This window comes from Lagopus muta, chromosome 1 (genome assembly GCF_023343835.1).
Source record: "Lagopus muta isolate bLagMut1 chromosome 1, bLagMut1 primary, whole genome shotgun sequence".
Classification (NCBI taxonomy): domain Eukaryota; kingdom Metazoa; phylum Chordata; class Aves; order Galliformes; family Phasianidae; genus Lagopus; species Lagopus muta.
Genome location: NC_064433.1, coordinates 32,220,618 through 32,237,075, shown reverse-complemented (window position 1 = coordinate 32,237,075; position 16,458 = coordinate 32,220,618). Strand labels below are relative to the sequence as shown.

The following is a 16,458-nucleotide window of genomic DNA, read 5'->3' as shown; positions in this document are numbered from 1 at the left end:
CTGTTTATTTCCAGGGCTGTAATGCTACAGTCTGGCTTCTGATTGTGTTCCATCACTGCTGAGACACTTCTGCCATTCTCAGGGAACAGTGCTTCATGCCCTGTCTGTGCTTATGCAGCCACACTGGTTGCTGTGAGTGGCCAATGCACACAACCCAACCACAGGTCTACTGTTACATTGCCTAATCAGTTTGAAACTTAGCATCATCTCCCAGCTTTTTCCTATTGCAGCTGCTGCATGTTATGGCTGCTTTAACTGCTAAGAGACTTTTTTTATACTTCTGCTGATGGCCTCTGAACTGTTAGTCCCCATCTGGAGCTGCTACTTACAGTGACTTTTCTTTTAATTGTGCCTATTGTGGGACTGCTAAAAGATAGTATTTTTGTCCTTCTGAAAGATAAATGTCTTAAATAATGCAGAATAGTGCAATAGTCTTGCGGTACAGAAATAGTGTATTGTCTTTCTCAGGACTGGGAAACCTGGCAATGGCAGTGATCCCAGATTTGCTGCATCAGAGCTCAAACTCTCCTTTTCTTTGCAGAACAGCTTCTGCTAGATTCAGTGCTGCTTTACACCTTGAGTGCTGGGCTATGAGCAGAGGTTTGTATCCTCACTCTGCCGCCCTGAGGGGCTGCTGTTCCCACGCAGATAGGTTGGTGCTCTCTTTTTGTTCCCACTGCTACTGTTTTTCCTTGTGTATTTTTCCGCTGTACATTTGCAGCAACTGCATTACAGTCTGGTTTGCTTAATGCTTTGAGTCCCACAGAGTTTTATGTAGGGTTGGGAAGGTGAAGAAGAAAAATTTCATTTTAATGACTTGGCACCAGCGGTGTTGGAGGTAGTAAGACAATCCAGGAGTGAAAGAGTTATTTCACATTTCTTTCACAGCAATAGCTGTGGAAGGACATATGCTTGAATGTGTATTCTTTTTATTATTATTTACAGTGACAAATATTTCCCGTTAGTTTTGAGTGCCTCATAAATGTGGAGCTGATGATGAATATATAGTTTACGCTCCTGGAATCAGTGCAAGAAGACAGCTTGGTGTGGTTCACAGCGCACTGCGACCTCCATAGTGATTATTAATCAATCAGGATTTCAGGGAAACATCCACAATCCTAGATAAAGTACTTGCTTATTCCTCTCTCTTTTTTCTTTGTAAACATAATAGCTGAACTTCTGGCAAACACACTATAGATGTGTGACTTCTATCAAAGGATGCTGAGCTCTCCATGCCCTGATTTCAGGTTTAAAAGGGTTTGGTATGTTCCTCAGTGGGCTGTTAATTTGAATTGCCATGTCTTGTTGCACACAGCCTGGTGTGGAATCTTAACAGTGTTCAACAATCTCTCAGAGAGCCAGGTTGACAGCTCTAGGGTAAGTGGTATGGTTATGAGTCTGGGAACCATGAGCTGGGTTGTGGGGCTTTGGAGCTTGTTAGTGTATAATGTTTTGTTAGAAAGCAATTTGCTCAGAGGAAAGGAATTGCTTTGAAGGAATAGAAAGAGATTTGGGACTTTGAACATGTTGCTGGTTAATTCCCTTTTAAAGCAGTGGTCTGCCTTTCATGGAGGTTGTAGTTGCACAAGATAGCGTTGTGTATGGGTAGGGCAGAAGGGATATTCACAAATTTTTACAGGATTCTTGTGAATATAATGGGAGAGAAATGTGAAACCACACTGAAGCAAGGTGTTGGGTTTTTTTTTTCTGCTCAGAAAGAGAAGGCAGACTAGTTCCAGGCATTGTAAAATGGCAATAATCTTGTTCAAGTGAGCAAATTTGCAACTTTTCTAGTATAAGTGAGGTGGAATAGGCATCATTGTCCTATTGACTTATCAGCAGAAACGTGACCATTGTGCTGAGTTGTTTCTTAGCCAGATCCCTAGGGTTCTTCTACAAAGACTGAGAAGTGAGAGAAGGTTTCATTATTATACCTCTTGCCACTCTCTGCAGAGCTGTAATCCTTAAGCACTACAGCCTATGTTCCTGAACGTGTCTTTGTGGCAGGGAGAGAGGTATTTTGTCTTTGAAGGAGGTTGCTGAGAAATATGCTGTGTTACCTTGTACTTGAACCACCACAGTAGCTTGCTGTTGCAGTGAAAACATCACTGAGCAAGATGAGGGTAGCAAGATGTGCAATTTCCTTTGGTGCTGTAAATCAAAGTTTTTCATTACCCTTTGGACAGACAGGAGAGAGACTAGAGAATCTGCCTGTCTGAGGCCCTTATGCCAAACTACTCAAATCTTCCTGACAGGATTTCTCCCAGGATTTCAACCAGGATTGCTTGGTATATATGCTGGAAATCTCTTTAAATCTGTTGTGTCTTTATGACTGAGGAGCAGAATCCAAAAAGAGACACAATCCCAAAAGCTAAAAAATCCACTGCACATGACTGGCCTAAAGGCACCAGTGGAACTGCTTTTGTTTAGCAAAACCTATTGCAGAGCTACTATTGCTTGGGCTTTAGTATAAAACTGATGGAGGTGTTGAATTCTTCTGGAGGAATGATGACAAAACAGGGAGAGAGGTTATACTGATGGTGTGTATAGCTCCTTTAAAGCTAAGCACAATTTAGGACTTAGGAGGTGTTAACCAGACACTAATTTTTTAATTCTCCTTAATTTGAGAAATGATTTTAAAGAAATATTAAGAGAAGTAATTCTTTTTATGTATTTATCTTTGCAGGATGAATAAGAGATACTTACAGAAAGCAACAAAAGGGAAGCTGCTAATAATAATATTTGTTGTAACGCTGTGGGGGAAATTAGCATCTGGAGCAAATCATCATAAAGGTAAGAAATTCTGTTTATATTATATTGATGTATCTCAACCCTTAGTTAGCAAATTCAGGAGTGTCCACTTTGTAGGACCTTTTTCTTTTCTTTAGTATATATTTGTGTGTCCTTGTACTGGTTCACAAATCAGTACCCAAGGGACTCTTATTAATTTTGAGGGAATTTAAGTATTTTCAATTTTTATTTCAATTTTCCATTTTCAGCAGTCTGCGATTTTAGCATCTTCTCAGTCAATTTCTAATGATGGTACAGTTGAAAAGGTAGTGCAAGAAGCTTGGCAAGTCAAGGAATCAAATATATGATAAAATAGCTATATTGACTAGTTTCTATGTGTGCCTCTGATAAATTCCTGCAGTGAACCTTGGAAACATTATGTTGCTACGGTGTACAGTTACTTGTCAAGGCTAAGTTCATCGAATGCATGCTGAGTGTGATTCTTTCTCCTTACTTTCCAGTAACCGTTCTTCATTCCTAGTACTGGACCAAAAAGCTATACCAAAACTTTGACAATGTGAGTTTTTTCTTCCTCCTAGTTGTTCCAGTCCTTAAAATGCAGCAAAAGGACAAGGAAAACTAGCATTCCCTTTTTTCTTTTTTTCTTTGTCCTTCAGGATGGAAAAAAGTTCTCTGGATCTATTAACTAAAGTCTTTTTTTTTAGGCCAATATATCTTGAAATGTGATCTGCTATATAACATGATTTTGAATCCACTTCTTCATAGAGTGTCTGTTGGCTGTTTATCCTCTTATTTGAGATCAGAATACTCTAATAATTTGCGTAAAAGAAGTAAAGAATTAAACATAGGGAATGATTCTAATACAGCATATCAGTTCATCTGACTTCATTTTCACAGGATCGTAGAAAATGAAATGAATGGCCTGGGTTGAAAAGGACCACAATGATCATCCAGTTTCAACCCCCCTGCTATGTGCAGGGTCACCAACCACCAGACCAGGCTGCCCAGAGCCACATCCAGCCTGGCCTTGAATGCCTCCAGGGATGGGGCATCCACAGCCTCCTTGGGCAACCTGTTCCAGTGCATCACCACCCTCTGAGTGAAAAACTTCCTCCTAATATCTAACCTAAACCTCACTTTAAAACCATTCCCCCTTGTTCTATCAGTATCCACTCTTGTAAACAGCCGTTCCACTTCCTGTTTATACACTCCCTTCAAGTACAATGAGAATCCACAATGAGATCTCCCCTGAGCCTTCTCTTCTCCAACCTAAACAAGCCCAGTTCCCTCAACGTTTCCTCATAGGAGAGGTGCTCCAGCCCTCTGATCATCTTAGTGCCCTCTTCTGGACCCGCTCCAAGAGCTCCACATCCTTCCTGTACAGGGGGCCCCAGGCCTGGATGCAGTGCTGCAGATGGGGCCTCACAAGAGCTGAGTAGAGGGGGACAATCACCTCCCTCTCCCTGCTGGCCACCCCTTTTTAAATGCAGTTCCTTCTGATAATATAATTCTGTGAGCAAGTACTTTTATATATCTAACTTCTGGATATTTTTCTGCTGTGTGAAGATGTTTTTCTTCAACATACTCACTGACTATAAAGACTTCAGGATGCAGAGGAACTTAAAGCAAAGTCTTCTAAATTGTTATTTAGGTGCAATCTGATATGGTCCTGCAGGTCACCAAAGATGGGCATTATGCCAGATAGAAACCTTGCTGATTCACTTTGCTCAGCCTTTGTTCCCTCTTTAAACTAGAATGTGGATTTGTGTTCTGGCTTGCTAGAAAACAGCTTGTTGGAAAACAGCCAAGCTATCCTAGCATGAATTCATAATTCTTTTGTCCGTGATTATCTTTCTTTAGAAATCAAAAATCCCATTTCCAGATCATTTTTATTCTATTCACCAAAGGCTGATCAAGCTGTGTTTGCTTCTGTCCAACTGAAACTTTACCAAAGCATGTTTACCAATCTTTTTGAAAAACTGATGAATGAAACCTGTCACCAGGTAATTCCTGGAAAAAAAAGTAATTAGAATCCTAAGGACTACTTGGAAAAACAGTACTTCATAATCGAGAATCAAATGATCCTACCCTTCCTACCCTCAGGCAGACTGATACTTGTTGCTAACTTGGTATCATCCACAAAATTACTGATAATGAACTGGATTTGTCCAGGTCATAAATAAAGAAACTGAATGAGACAGGCCTTAGTACTGATTCCTGGGGAACACCAGTCAGGACCGAATGTCAGCTGGATGTTTTTAGATGAAAAATGTGAACATGAGCCCTTCCCTTCCCTCATCCCCCTGCCCCCTTGTGAAGTCAGCTTGTTAACATTAGGGAATTCTTTACATTTCAGCTAGTTGACAAAAAGCTTTGGTTCTTCTTTAAGTTATAACTTGTCGTATAACTTGTTATTTAGCAAAATATATGAAGATATCTTCAGGGAACCATAAAAAGAAGAAACGTGACTTGAGTGTTTGATTTAGAAAAGCAACAATTGTGTATGTCCAGGTTATTTTAGGAGGAAAAAAAAATATGCGGAAGGATTTTGTCATAGGTGCAGTACATCTCTGAAGCAGCTGCACTCATCTTATATAGGGTTTTTTTTTTTTAAAGCACAAGTCAAAGACAGGCAACTCAACTATTACTGCCAAGGAAACTGGGAGTTTAACTTTCATTCTGCCATAAACATTCTCCCCCCTAACAGAAAAGGAACTAAAGTGCACTGAAGGAAAACTTGGCACTGCTCACTTTCACCAAAAGTCCCCAAATACTGAGAAAAGTGTGTTTCTTCAGTGATAATTATCCCTACCATCATTAATCTTCATTTACAGGAGTCCTTACCAACATATTGATGTGACAAAGCCTAATGACTTTGAAGGAGCCCCTACAGTTTCACAGATCAATAATCTACATTTTAAAAAATCTTTACTTTCCTCTATTGATTTAGTCATATTATGCATCAGTTGCACCAACTCTTAAACCCATCTCTTTTTTTGAAGGCTATTGTCAAAAAAAGAGAAAGAAAAAGAAGGAAAGATCATCAACGTGTGAAAAATTGTTTAATGAGCATTCTGCTTTCCAGATAGACTACCGCAGTGATACAAACACTGACTCTGACAAACCATCTGTAGACTTGTTGCGCTTATTTCAGTGATATGGCACAAACAAGAAATTCCAGGTCAGCAGCAAGAGAAGCAAAGCCTCAAGCAGGAAATAGGAAACCAGGCCATGAGGCCCAGATAAGGCTGCAACCGCCAAAGCTGCCATCTAGGATTTCAGGTTACAGCTTTTTGGTGTCAGGTAAGTGAGTAGCTAGTCCTCTTGAGAAGACTGGTTTGAAGACACTTCTGTTCCCTCATCTTGGCTGACTGTTAAAGGTTCATCAGTCCGGAAAGAAAGACTAGGAGCTAAAAGTATGCCCTCATGGTGTTTAAAAGAAAACACCAAACTTACCTTTTTATTTTGACTTCTGAAAAGGAGCAGGAACTCAACTTTTTTCTTTTAATTTCACTGTGAACTCATGCTATAAAGATCTTACCTAGCAAGTGTGTTTACGAATCTGACTGCAGTATCTTATGCACTTGTACAGTACTAGCTATATATGAAAAGACAAGTAAAATGTGGAATGTCAGTATACAAAAGGATGTCGTCAACGTTATAAGTCTGAAAACTGATATGCTTCGAGGGCAGCCAAAAGATTTTTACTTCAAGAAATCCATAAGGGTTTTATACTCTGAGACTGATCCTGATCCTCCTACTCATTGCTTGCCCTTGGAAAGCAAATAAACCTGTGCAAACATATCGTCTTCACTGACAGATGTGGCAGGCGGGCATTGGTTCAGCATCACTGCCTCCTTGCTCTTTCTGTCATAGGGAACATGAATTGATTTGGTGACCATTGTATCTTAACCTGTATTAAAGGTTTCAAGTATAGGACTGGTCCTTTTGAGAAGGAAATATACCAATGCGCCCCTTACAAGCACTCCTTTATAGATAAGAAGCAAACTTAGAATCAGTTTCTACCTTTAAATAAAACTCTTAGAATTTGGATTTCTTTGAGCTTTTCATAATTACCTTTTTTTTTTTTTTTACGTTGATAACAGAATAAAATTATGTGGATAAATTAAGGGTGCTTTTCAGTCTGAGCCTACGTTCATTGGGGCACTCTTTGGAAGTGCAATAATGCTAACACTGCACTGAGTCAGCGTGTGACCAGACTCCTGGCGCTGCCTGACCCCTGGAGTGTGGAATTGATCTGTTCTAAGCAGAGATAACATAGCACTTTGTTAAAATGTGTGCTAATGGCCTGTGTGTGTTACCTCAGTGCCCTCATACTCATTGTATGCACAAGGAGTGAAATTCACTGGTGAGTTAGGACATCATTTTTGGTGGCTTAATGGGTGATTTATGTCGTATCTGTTGTTCACAAAGTGTGTGGGAATTGAGGCATGATGGTGAATACTGCGCAAACTCAGTGTTGTGAATCTCACCTTAAAGATACCATTGATTGTCTGACCCTTGTGCTTGATTTTCTTCTAGACGGACTCTTTTCGTTATCGATCAACTGACATTCATCTCATTACCTATGTGTAAATTTGATGCTATAAATGTGATCCAATGCTCAGCATAGATGACAGTTTTTAAAGTCTAGTGCTGGCTTGCACTCATTAGGCTCACAAGACAAAACTTTGCCATGTAGCTTTGAAGTTCAGTAAAGGCGATGCCTAAGTGGAGATGCTTCTGAGCACTGATGTTTAGTTCTGCTTATTTGTCTTCCTGATTTGCTGTTTGCTGTATGTTTAAAAATGAAGCCATAGAGCAGAAGACAGTGTTTGCCTCATAGTGATTGCTTGCTACAGGCCAAATGATACTGCTGTGGTGGCTCTGGGGGAAAGCCTCCAGAGGACATGGTGGTCAGGTTGAAAAGGACAGAGACAGGATGCCTACAGCAGGAGCACAGACTGGGGGATGACTGCGAAGATCAATGAACAGGCACACAGCCTTTTGAGGTGATGGAAAAAAGGGACTTAAAGAGCTATGTATGACTGTGTTGAAGATTTCTGCTATGAGGGCAGACCTGGATAGAAGGACCCACATGACTAAGGGCGGATTTATTTATAAGCTCTTTTATTTTGTTCCGCTTTCTGCTCAAAACCACTCAAAACCTCTGTTCTAGGGTATATTTTTGTCTGTTTTTTTTTTTTTTACTGAAGTTTTAGAGTGCTCTGTTAGCAAAGTCTAACACAGACCTGAGGCTGACTTTGGTCTTCTTGCATTTTGTATGCAAAATCATGTAAAAATTTATTGAATGCTATATAAGCTAGAACACTGCAGAATATGTATTACAGATTCTATTGCTGGGAGTCACAATGAGAATTACAGTCATTCAGAAAGGTGGGTGAAGGATTCTATCAGCCCTTTACTCTTGTGTCTTATTCTTGCATTAAGACTGTGCACGTTATTGACAATCATGTTTGGAAGCTTGGGTGAACACATACAACAAATTGCAGCTAAATAATGCTGTCTATTTTGCTTTATTTGGCACACTAGGGGATTCTGGTGCTTGAGATATACATTTCTAGTGTTTAAAATCTCAGTGTCTAGGTAAGAATGGCCCTAGTGGAAACATGGGAGACCTCCCAGGTATACAAACTTCTGTATTTCTGTGGAAAGAAATGTGAGTCTATAGAGCTTTGGTACTAATCTACTCTTTCTGTTGAGAATTTTACACTGTAGAAGCCACCATTCATAATGCAGACTGCTTGCATTTAGTTTTAAAGGCATTAAGTGCAGAGAATCTAAACCAGACCAAAGACATCCATCCATCCAGCTAAGTAAGCACAAGATAGCTACATGCTCCTTCCTGAAAGAGTCCTGGAGTCCTGGAGGCAGTGGCATTCTTTGAGAACATAAGAAGTGTCGTTTGAATGGCTTTGAGCTAAAGAGTGCTGTGTCTGCAAGTCCTACCAGCTGCATGATTCAGGCTCTGACATGAAGCAGCAGGCATACCATGTCTCTCGCTGTTTGCCCTTCTTTGAAGTGCCTATACTATAACATTTTGTGTGGGATCAGACCCCCCTCTATGTGTCTAATATATGATTTCTGCAGGTATGGGCCTATCAAAGGATGCAAGACTTGTTCTGTATGTTCCCAGTTCTTGATGGGAATTAAGTGGGAGAAAACTGAATTTTTAGAGAAGGGAATTTGGAGACACATGGAGATGCATGTGGATGTCTTAGGAGTTATCAGGTGATGCTGGAAAATGCCACTGGGGACTGTCAAAATATTAGATTGTGGCATCCACTCCTATATTGTTGATCTGTCAGTACTGCTATCTGATATTCTGATATTCTTTTGTCAAATGTGCCAAATGTGCTCAAACATGGATAATCTTATCTCTTGTGAGAGTTTGTCCCAGAGATAGATTCTCTTAAATGAGAATGCTTTGTGTGCAGCTTTCACTAACTTAATTCTGAGTGTAATTAAGGTTTAAATATAGAAACAAAGGAATACCATAGCCATTTTAGCAGACATGAGGAAGAAAGCTATTAGATGTTCTTATCTGGCTTCAGCATTAATTGAAAGTTTTAGTTATATCATGATCAGAACCTGATCCCAGAATTGCCATTTGCTTGAAGATAAAATAGAACACAGTCAGTGAAACACTTTCATATCAGTATCTGTCAATGCAATCTAAAATGTTAATACAATATCTGTTAGAATTCAGTAGATAGTACTCCTTGGCATTCTGCCAGAGTATAAAAGAAAATAATTTTCTCTGGCCACTGAGGTGACTGCAGTTCTGTGGTTTACTGGGGAGTAGTTACAGAAGTCAAGACTTAACAGCAGAATTATGCCAATTTATTCTCTGTGCTACTGGGTCCATCACACTAAATGGCTGCCTTCATTTTTGCCCTCCTTTGCACCTTGAGATAGAAACATGCTGTTCTTGAGGTAGCTGTGGGGAGAGAAGCTGGAGAGTTGAAATAAGATATATCTTCCTTTATACTGATTACTTAATTTTTTTTCCATTATTTTTGGTTAGTGTTATGGTTTCTTGATGTTTTTCTAAAATGAAAGTGCATAGTGGTTCTTAATTTTTGCCCTGATTCTGTAATCCCAACGTCAAATTATTAGCTTTTCATGAGTTATATGATAATATTTATCCTTAAATACATTCAGATTTTGTGTTGCAGTGGAAAGAAGATGATTACATAAAAGATTATAATCTTGTAAAAGTTACATACTTGGTTGATTTTACAGCTAGAACTGCCAGACTTTTTAACATTTTTCAGCACTCAGTTTAGTTAGTACTCTTATCTTTTCTTGAATAGCTGATTTTTTAATCTGATTTCCATTTTTTGAAGACTAATTTTTCCCTTAATTTTTGTTAGGAAAATACTGTATGATGCTGAGAATAAAAAACCCACAGCACACTGATTCTTTACTTACCTTGCTGTTACTTGTCCTATCTAGACTAAACACTGATGTTTTCTAAATACTAGAATACTATCTACTTTTCCAAATGTGTATTCTTGGTTTCAATTTAGCCTTGCTGATTTGTTACATACACTAAGTAATATGTTGTGCTAGATTTCTCTAACGTATGAAACACAGAGCTTATATTTTCATGCACCATTTTGACTAGACCCACAAAATAGTATGGAAGGAATTTTTAGCCTCTTTGATAGTTGTCTTACTTCAAGTAGTGTTGTTTTAATAGCAACAATCTCTTGGGTTTGTTCTTCAGAATTTTCCTTATTGTTTCATTAGCTTGTTAAGTGCTCAATTAATATAGCACATAGCTCTATGTTATTGAAACTGGTGTTTTTTTCTAGCACTTCCAGGTTTAAAATAACAACCTTCTCTATCTACAGAACTATTCAGTGACTGAGAAACTCCTGTCATGCATCATGAAGTAGTGAATACACTGCGGTGAGCTAATAGAGGTTTCTGCCACTTGTGCTCACTCCCCAGTCTTGTTTCCTTTTCTGGAAACATTTTTATTCATTGTGATTATACTGGTTGTGTTGTTTTTAAAGAGGATCCTTCCAATATAGCCTGATAGTATAGGAGCTGTAAATAGGAAAATTATTTACATATTTTGTGTCTAAGACCATGAAATGATCTTTCTTTGGTGGAGAAGCCAATTAGTTATTTCTCTACTATCATGATAACTTTGTTTTTTTTTCTTTCCTCAGGGAAACTCTCATAAAATTTTAATAATGTTTGAGACCGTCAAACAAGAATATAATAGAAAATAAAAGCCTGAATAGTTTATAGTTTCCTTTATAATTGAATGTATGGGAACTACTGAGTCACAGCCTGAACCTCTGATTGATCACCTGAGGCGAGCCATGAGTCAGCCAGAGGAGCACAGCTGAAGGCAATTCACCTGTGCTGCCGGAAGGGGTGGAGCCTGGCTGCACCCCTCCTAGACCTATTGAAGAGCTGGCTACCAGGGGGGAAGGATCTCTTCTGGAGATTGCCTCTATTGGTGTTTCGTGGTGAGCCCAGCCGAAGGATAAGCCTTCCATTTTATTCTCTTTTGTTATCGTTGCCTACTTTGCCTAACTCTCTTGATTATATTGTGATTGTAGCATCTTGATATCCATTGATTATACATTGTCCAAATTAAATGTGTTAAGATTGAATTCTTTTCATAGGTTTGACATAATGGGTCAATATCAGAGTATAATTAGAGTCTGGTCCTTAACACTAACCAGATATCTAAAATTATTGTTATGGTGGAAATAGTCAAATTCTACCGTTGAATTCTAGTCTAGTCTTAAGGTTTCTTGTGCTACTCCTCAGGTTTTTAACTTGAATTCCATACATGCAATAATGACTATCCTGTATATATCTACTCTGCACACCTGTTATCCTGCTCTGGGTATTTCACATATTCAGGTTTGGGGGTTTCTGCTTGGAAAGTTTCTTCCCATGTGGAGATTATTTCTATAGCATCCAGGGAATATGTTAATCAATCTTTCATCTGCATTAATTTTCTGCTGATGATCTCTAAAGACTGTGCCCTTCTCTCTTGATACTCTTCACTGAATTTAGTCCATGGCAGCATTAAGTGATTGCTTGTACAAAGTCATATTTTAGAACAGCTGTTCTTTAGTCATGCAAGTGCCAAGAAAATGTTCAGAATCAGTCATCTATTCTGCAGAATTACAGGAGAAAAATTCTTTATGTGTTTTTTTTTTTTTATTGCAATTTGTAAAGTTTCCTCCTGCAACAATTCTTTTTAGTTCTATTCACTGGGGAGTTGGGAAAGACTTAACATTTTATTGCTCACTGTGGCAATCTTCTCTGTAGTGGAGGTTTGTAAAAGGGTCTAATTTGTGCTGAAGATCAGAGGGTTGATCTGAGCCCAAGCTGCACAAACCAGCAGCTCGAAACAGCAAAGCCTGTGTCTGCCTGTCTCCATGCGCACAGAGACAGGAGGCATGGATGAAAGAGAAAAACACAAGGTCATTAATGATGAAATAGCTTATGGGCCCATTTTAGTGTTTTTAAAATGCTTATCATTTATTGTAGCTCTGCAAAACACTCAGTGCTTTTCAAACATAACTGAAGACTCAGAATTATTCACATCATGCCTAAGAAAGGCATCTCTCTTCGGTTCTCTGAAACACCTGTCAGAGCTCATTTCTTTCACAAAGTGAGAATTCAAACCTCCAGTCTAGTTGTGAATACTTCCCTGAATTGATATACCAAGGAGTATGCAAACTAGTGCAAACCTGGAAGTTGCAGAAAGTCTTAGTTTGGGTACAGTTCCTTTATCTGCTTGAAAATTATTCTTGAGTGCCAGAGTCATAATGTCCAAATAAAATTGTAAAGGTCTTATTTTATTTCTGATGATCAAATAGAGTCTTGTGTTACAAGTCAGAAGCTGACAAAACTTTGTGACAGATTCATTTTTATCTAGCTGCATATCCTTCTGCAGTTGTCATTTTGTTCCATTAAGAAAGCGCTGATGCTAAAACTTAGATTTGTCATTTGCTCCATACCTCCTTGTTGAGTTAAAATATACAGAAACACAGGAAAAATTCTTGAAATTTGTAGAGAGATAATACTAAAAATTTGACCTTCCAATTAAGGTATGAAAGTACCATTTGACAGAGGTGACTACAACTGAGAAAAACTCACTTCTCCACATAGGTGGGAGCAAAGCTACAGCATACTGACTGGAGAAGGAAGGCTGGCTTGGGGGTTTGGATGACAGGAAGCAGGAAAATCATAAAAGAGCAGTCTGCTTTGTGCAGCTTTCTTTTACCAGACTGAGCAAAAATTCTGTCTGTAGTGATGAGGAGGCTGAGGCAGGAGCTGCCAAGTCTGTCTTGTTCTTTTTTTTCCCCATAGATTTGTATAACTCTTGTACTGAAATTGTTCTCAAGTAAATGCGATGGAATTCTTTTTGCAAAATACTTACGGCTTTGCTATCAAGTGTCCTTGAATGACTGAAGTATAAAGCTGAATTTGTGGGTTATTCTGAGTGAATGCAGAGCTGCTGAAAAGATACGGCTGAGAAGAGTGTTCTGTTAAGACCAACACAAATCCTGGGTGGATTGTGCAATTAGATTTGAAGGTGCAGTTTGTCAGAATTGTTTCATATGAGTCTCTGTGCTCCAGGATCATGTGCAAGAGGAGAGGTAGGGCTCATAGAAGGCTGGCTGAATTCTGGGAAGGCCAGAATTGTTCCGAATCCAGAATTTGAACTCAAGTCTATATATCTGTCTAGTGAAATGGAAACAGAGATAAAGCAGGTAAAAGTGGAATTCCATTTCAGTGAAAATAGTGAATCTTAGAAAAGACTGAAATCAACGTTAAATTTCTTCAGTGAGCTGGAAGGTTAAGCAATGACAAAGTAAACTTTAAAAAAATGACAGCAGAAAGCATTGTGCTTATTGTTGGAAATATCCAGGTAATTTATCAGGATAATAAAGTCTGATAAAGCAGACTTTATTTGCAATTGCAATGGTGGGCCTCCTGCAAGCAGGAAAGTATGCAGAAAAGCATTAAATCTTTTATGCCCTATTACTAACGTTTATCTCTTTCTCCTCTGGTTTCTCATTGGCTGAGTACTTCAGGTTCACAATCTTCCTGACACTCAACTAAACATACGGATACTGGATAAACATAAATTTTTGCTAGCTAAGCATATATCACTAGTTAGTTAACTTCTCACACTTGCTAATTCAACACTTGGTCATTGTTTCTGGACATCTGCTCGTCCTTTCATAGAAATAAGCTTGGAAGGAGGATAGAGGGGAGCATCTTGATGCCTGCCTGTTGCATCCCAACCTACCCACAGAGTAAGGCAATCCAGCCTTGTGTAGAGGACCTGGCTTCTCTGATGTTTGTTAAGGCGGTTTTTCTTTTGCTGAGGGTCTCTTATCCATACAGAATAGCTCTACAATATGCTTTCTAGTTCATAATACTATACCTATACTATTTGGAACATTTAAAATCTATTGCAGGTTTGCAAGCAAGAATTAATCACAATTCAGCAACTGCACTTCTAAAATATGCTACTCACATATATGGTATTTCTACCTTTTCGTATCAACTATTTCTAAGGACAAGTTACAAAATGCAAATACATTGTGCTCTACTTCTTCAGATCAGTTCCCCCATTTCAGTATCTAATGCAGAAACAACATTCCATTCCCACGTTAGGAACAACAAAATCAAAGGGTTTCTTAAAGTAAATTCCTTATTCAAAACTTTGGTCTGCTTTGGTATGATATGCAAATTTACTATCAGTAGAAAAAAAGATTACTGGTGCTAAACATTCATCTAAGATGCATTGGCATGTGTCAGATTAACTGTGCAGATTTTGTGAAATGGAACCCAGAAGGTGTGCTAACTGCGAGACACCACAGAGTGGAAAGTAAATATATTTCTAGTGAGTGAATATTGAGAAAATAAGCATCTGGGAGAAATGGGAATTTTAGATTCTTAATTGCATCATTCACCCTGGAACATCTGCTAGAGATACTAAGAACAAATATAACTGAATCTGAGAGAAGATACAAGTTTAAATAAGGAAGGAAGAAGGGTAATATCGTGCCATCATGTTACACTGCTGCATGCTGCACATGTGAAGACTGTGTAAATCTCCTCCCTTTTCCTTTTGGTTCAAATGCACCTTCGAAAAATAAAAATACAGTTTCCGTGTCTATGTCTGCCCTTCCAGAAAACTGGAAAATCCAGAAATGCTCATCTATCATAAGTAAATAATGTTTTTTTTTCATATTTTGTCTCATAATATACTAAGAAGTTGGATCGTGGATGACAAAAGGTACCTTGCATACTCTGGAAGCTGAGAAATGAATGGATCTTTCATCTTACTTATGCCGCTCCTGTTCATAGAATCACTTAGATAGCACAGAAGCTCCTTTACTCCTTTCTCTCATACCAGCCCTGGGAATGGCTCTGTGGGGACTATGGGAAGTCAGGGTAATCAGGGTTACTGCCTAGAGATGATGGGATGGGATGTAAACAGTTAAAACATGAGAAATTAGGGGGGTGCCCATTATTCCGGTGGAAGAACAGTTTCTTCTCATCCTTTTCTTGACTTTTCAGTTTTTGCTCTGCCTCATTAGATGTCCTTTTCTGCTAAGCAATTTAAGGACAGTATGTATTTCCCATCCTCCTCCTGTCATGAGTGCCATCGTTATATTTTGCAGGGTTTACTCTGAAAAGCAGCTTGTATAGAGGAAAAAGGGTGAAGAAGAGAGCTTAGCTTCCTGAGAGGGCTTTGGTATACTGCACTTCACAAATCTGAAACAAAACCTGAACCTCAGAGAAAAAGACAGCATTTTTAAAATGGTGCCTTTAAAAATTTTCTTAAAAAAAAAAAAAAAGAAAATACCAGAAGGTCCACTGCATATTATTACCTCTAACAATGCCATATTTTAGAACAGCTGTTCTTTTGTTGTACAAAAATGCTCACAATTTTTGCAAATTGCAAAATACAATTTGGATTAGGATCCTCCATTAATGGACTATCAACATTTTTATGTTCATGTTATAAGCATTTAAAACATGAGGTTTTAGCCAAAAGCCAGAGCAATTGTAAATGAGACCGGTCTGAATAGCACATGGAAATCTTATTTTTTCCGGCTCATGTAGTTTATTTCATCATGGGTGACATTTTCTCTTCATCATTATTTTTTCATCTTTTTTGAAATAAACAGTGAAAGTCTGTTGGATATTACTGACAGTAAATATTGAAAATAGTTCTAAAGATAATTAATTTGCTGAAGTAAATACCTTTCTAGTTTTGCTTCTGTTTGCAAACATATCTTGGTCTACTGAGGATTTCTTAACCTGTATATACAATAATTATTGTGAAGAACTCACATTCAAATGTACCACAAGATTTCATTCCTGAGCTAAAGAGCAGTGTAAGGCAGCACTTTGGATGCCAGAAAAACTATTCCAAACACCTGTCCTTTATCTGAACAGATCTGCAGGAGTGATTATAAATGAATTTGCTCTTCTGTTTGATGCTAGGAATACAACAGCACCATAACCCAAGCTAAAAATATGAGAAAATGCCTGACTATGGATTATCCTAGTAGAATAAATGTAGGAGAGGACTGTGAAGCTGTATAACATTGCTCTGTTTTTTCATAAAAGTGGTCACTGGGAAGTAACAATTTCAACAGATTTTAATGAAGTTTTTAC

The 16,458-nt window shown here is 38.4% G+C and overlaps 1 protein-coding gene across 9 annotated transcripts in view; it reads left to right on the top strand.

Annotated features, from left to right (window-relative positions):
- The window catches only part of TAFA2 (TAFA chemokine like family member 2), a 180,720-nt gene that overhangs the window by 125,668 nt on the left and 38,594 nt on the right, over positions 1–16,458 (top strand). For 8 of the 9 annotated variants that reach the window (XR_007377617.1, XR_007377616.1, XR_007377621.1 and 5 more), the window contains exon 2: positions 2,687–2,793. Coding sequence is in view for 5 of the 9 variants with exons in the window: in XM_048948135.1 (XP_048804092.1) it covers positions 2,688–2,793 (106 nt within the window). In the remaining 4 variants the exon portion in view is untranslated. Of the gene's footprint in view, positions 1–1,354; positions 1,378–2,686; positions 2,794–16,458 lie in introns of those variants that run through there. The other variant, XM_048948100.1, reaches the window with a different exon arrangement.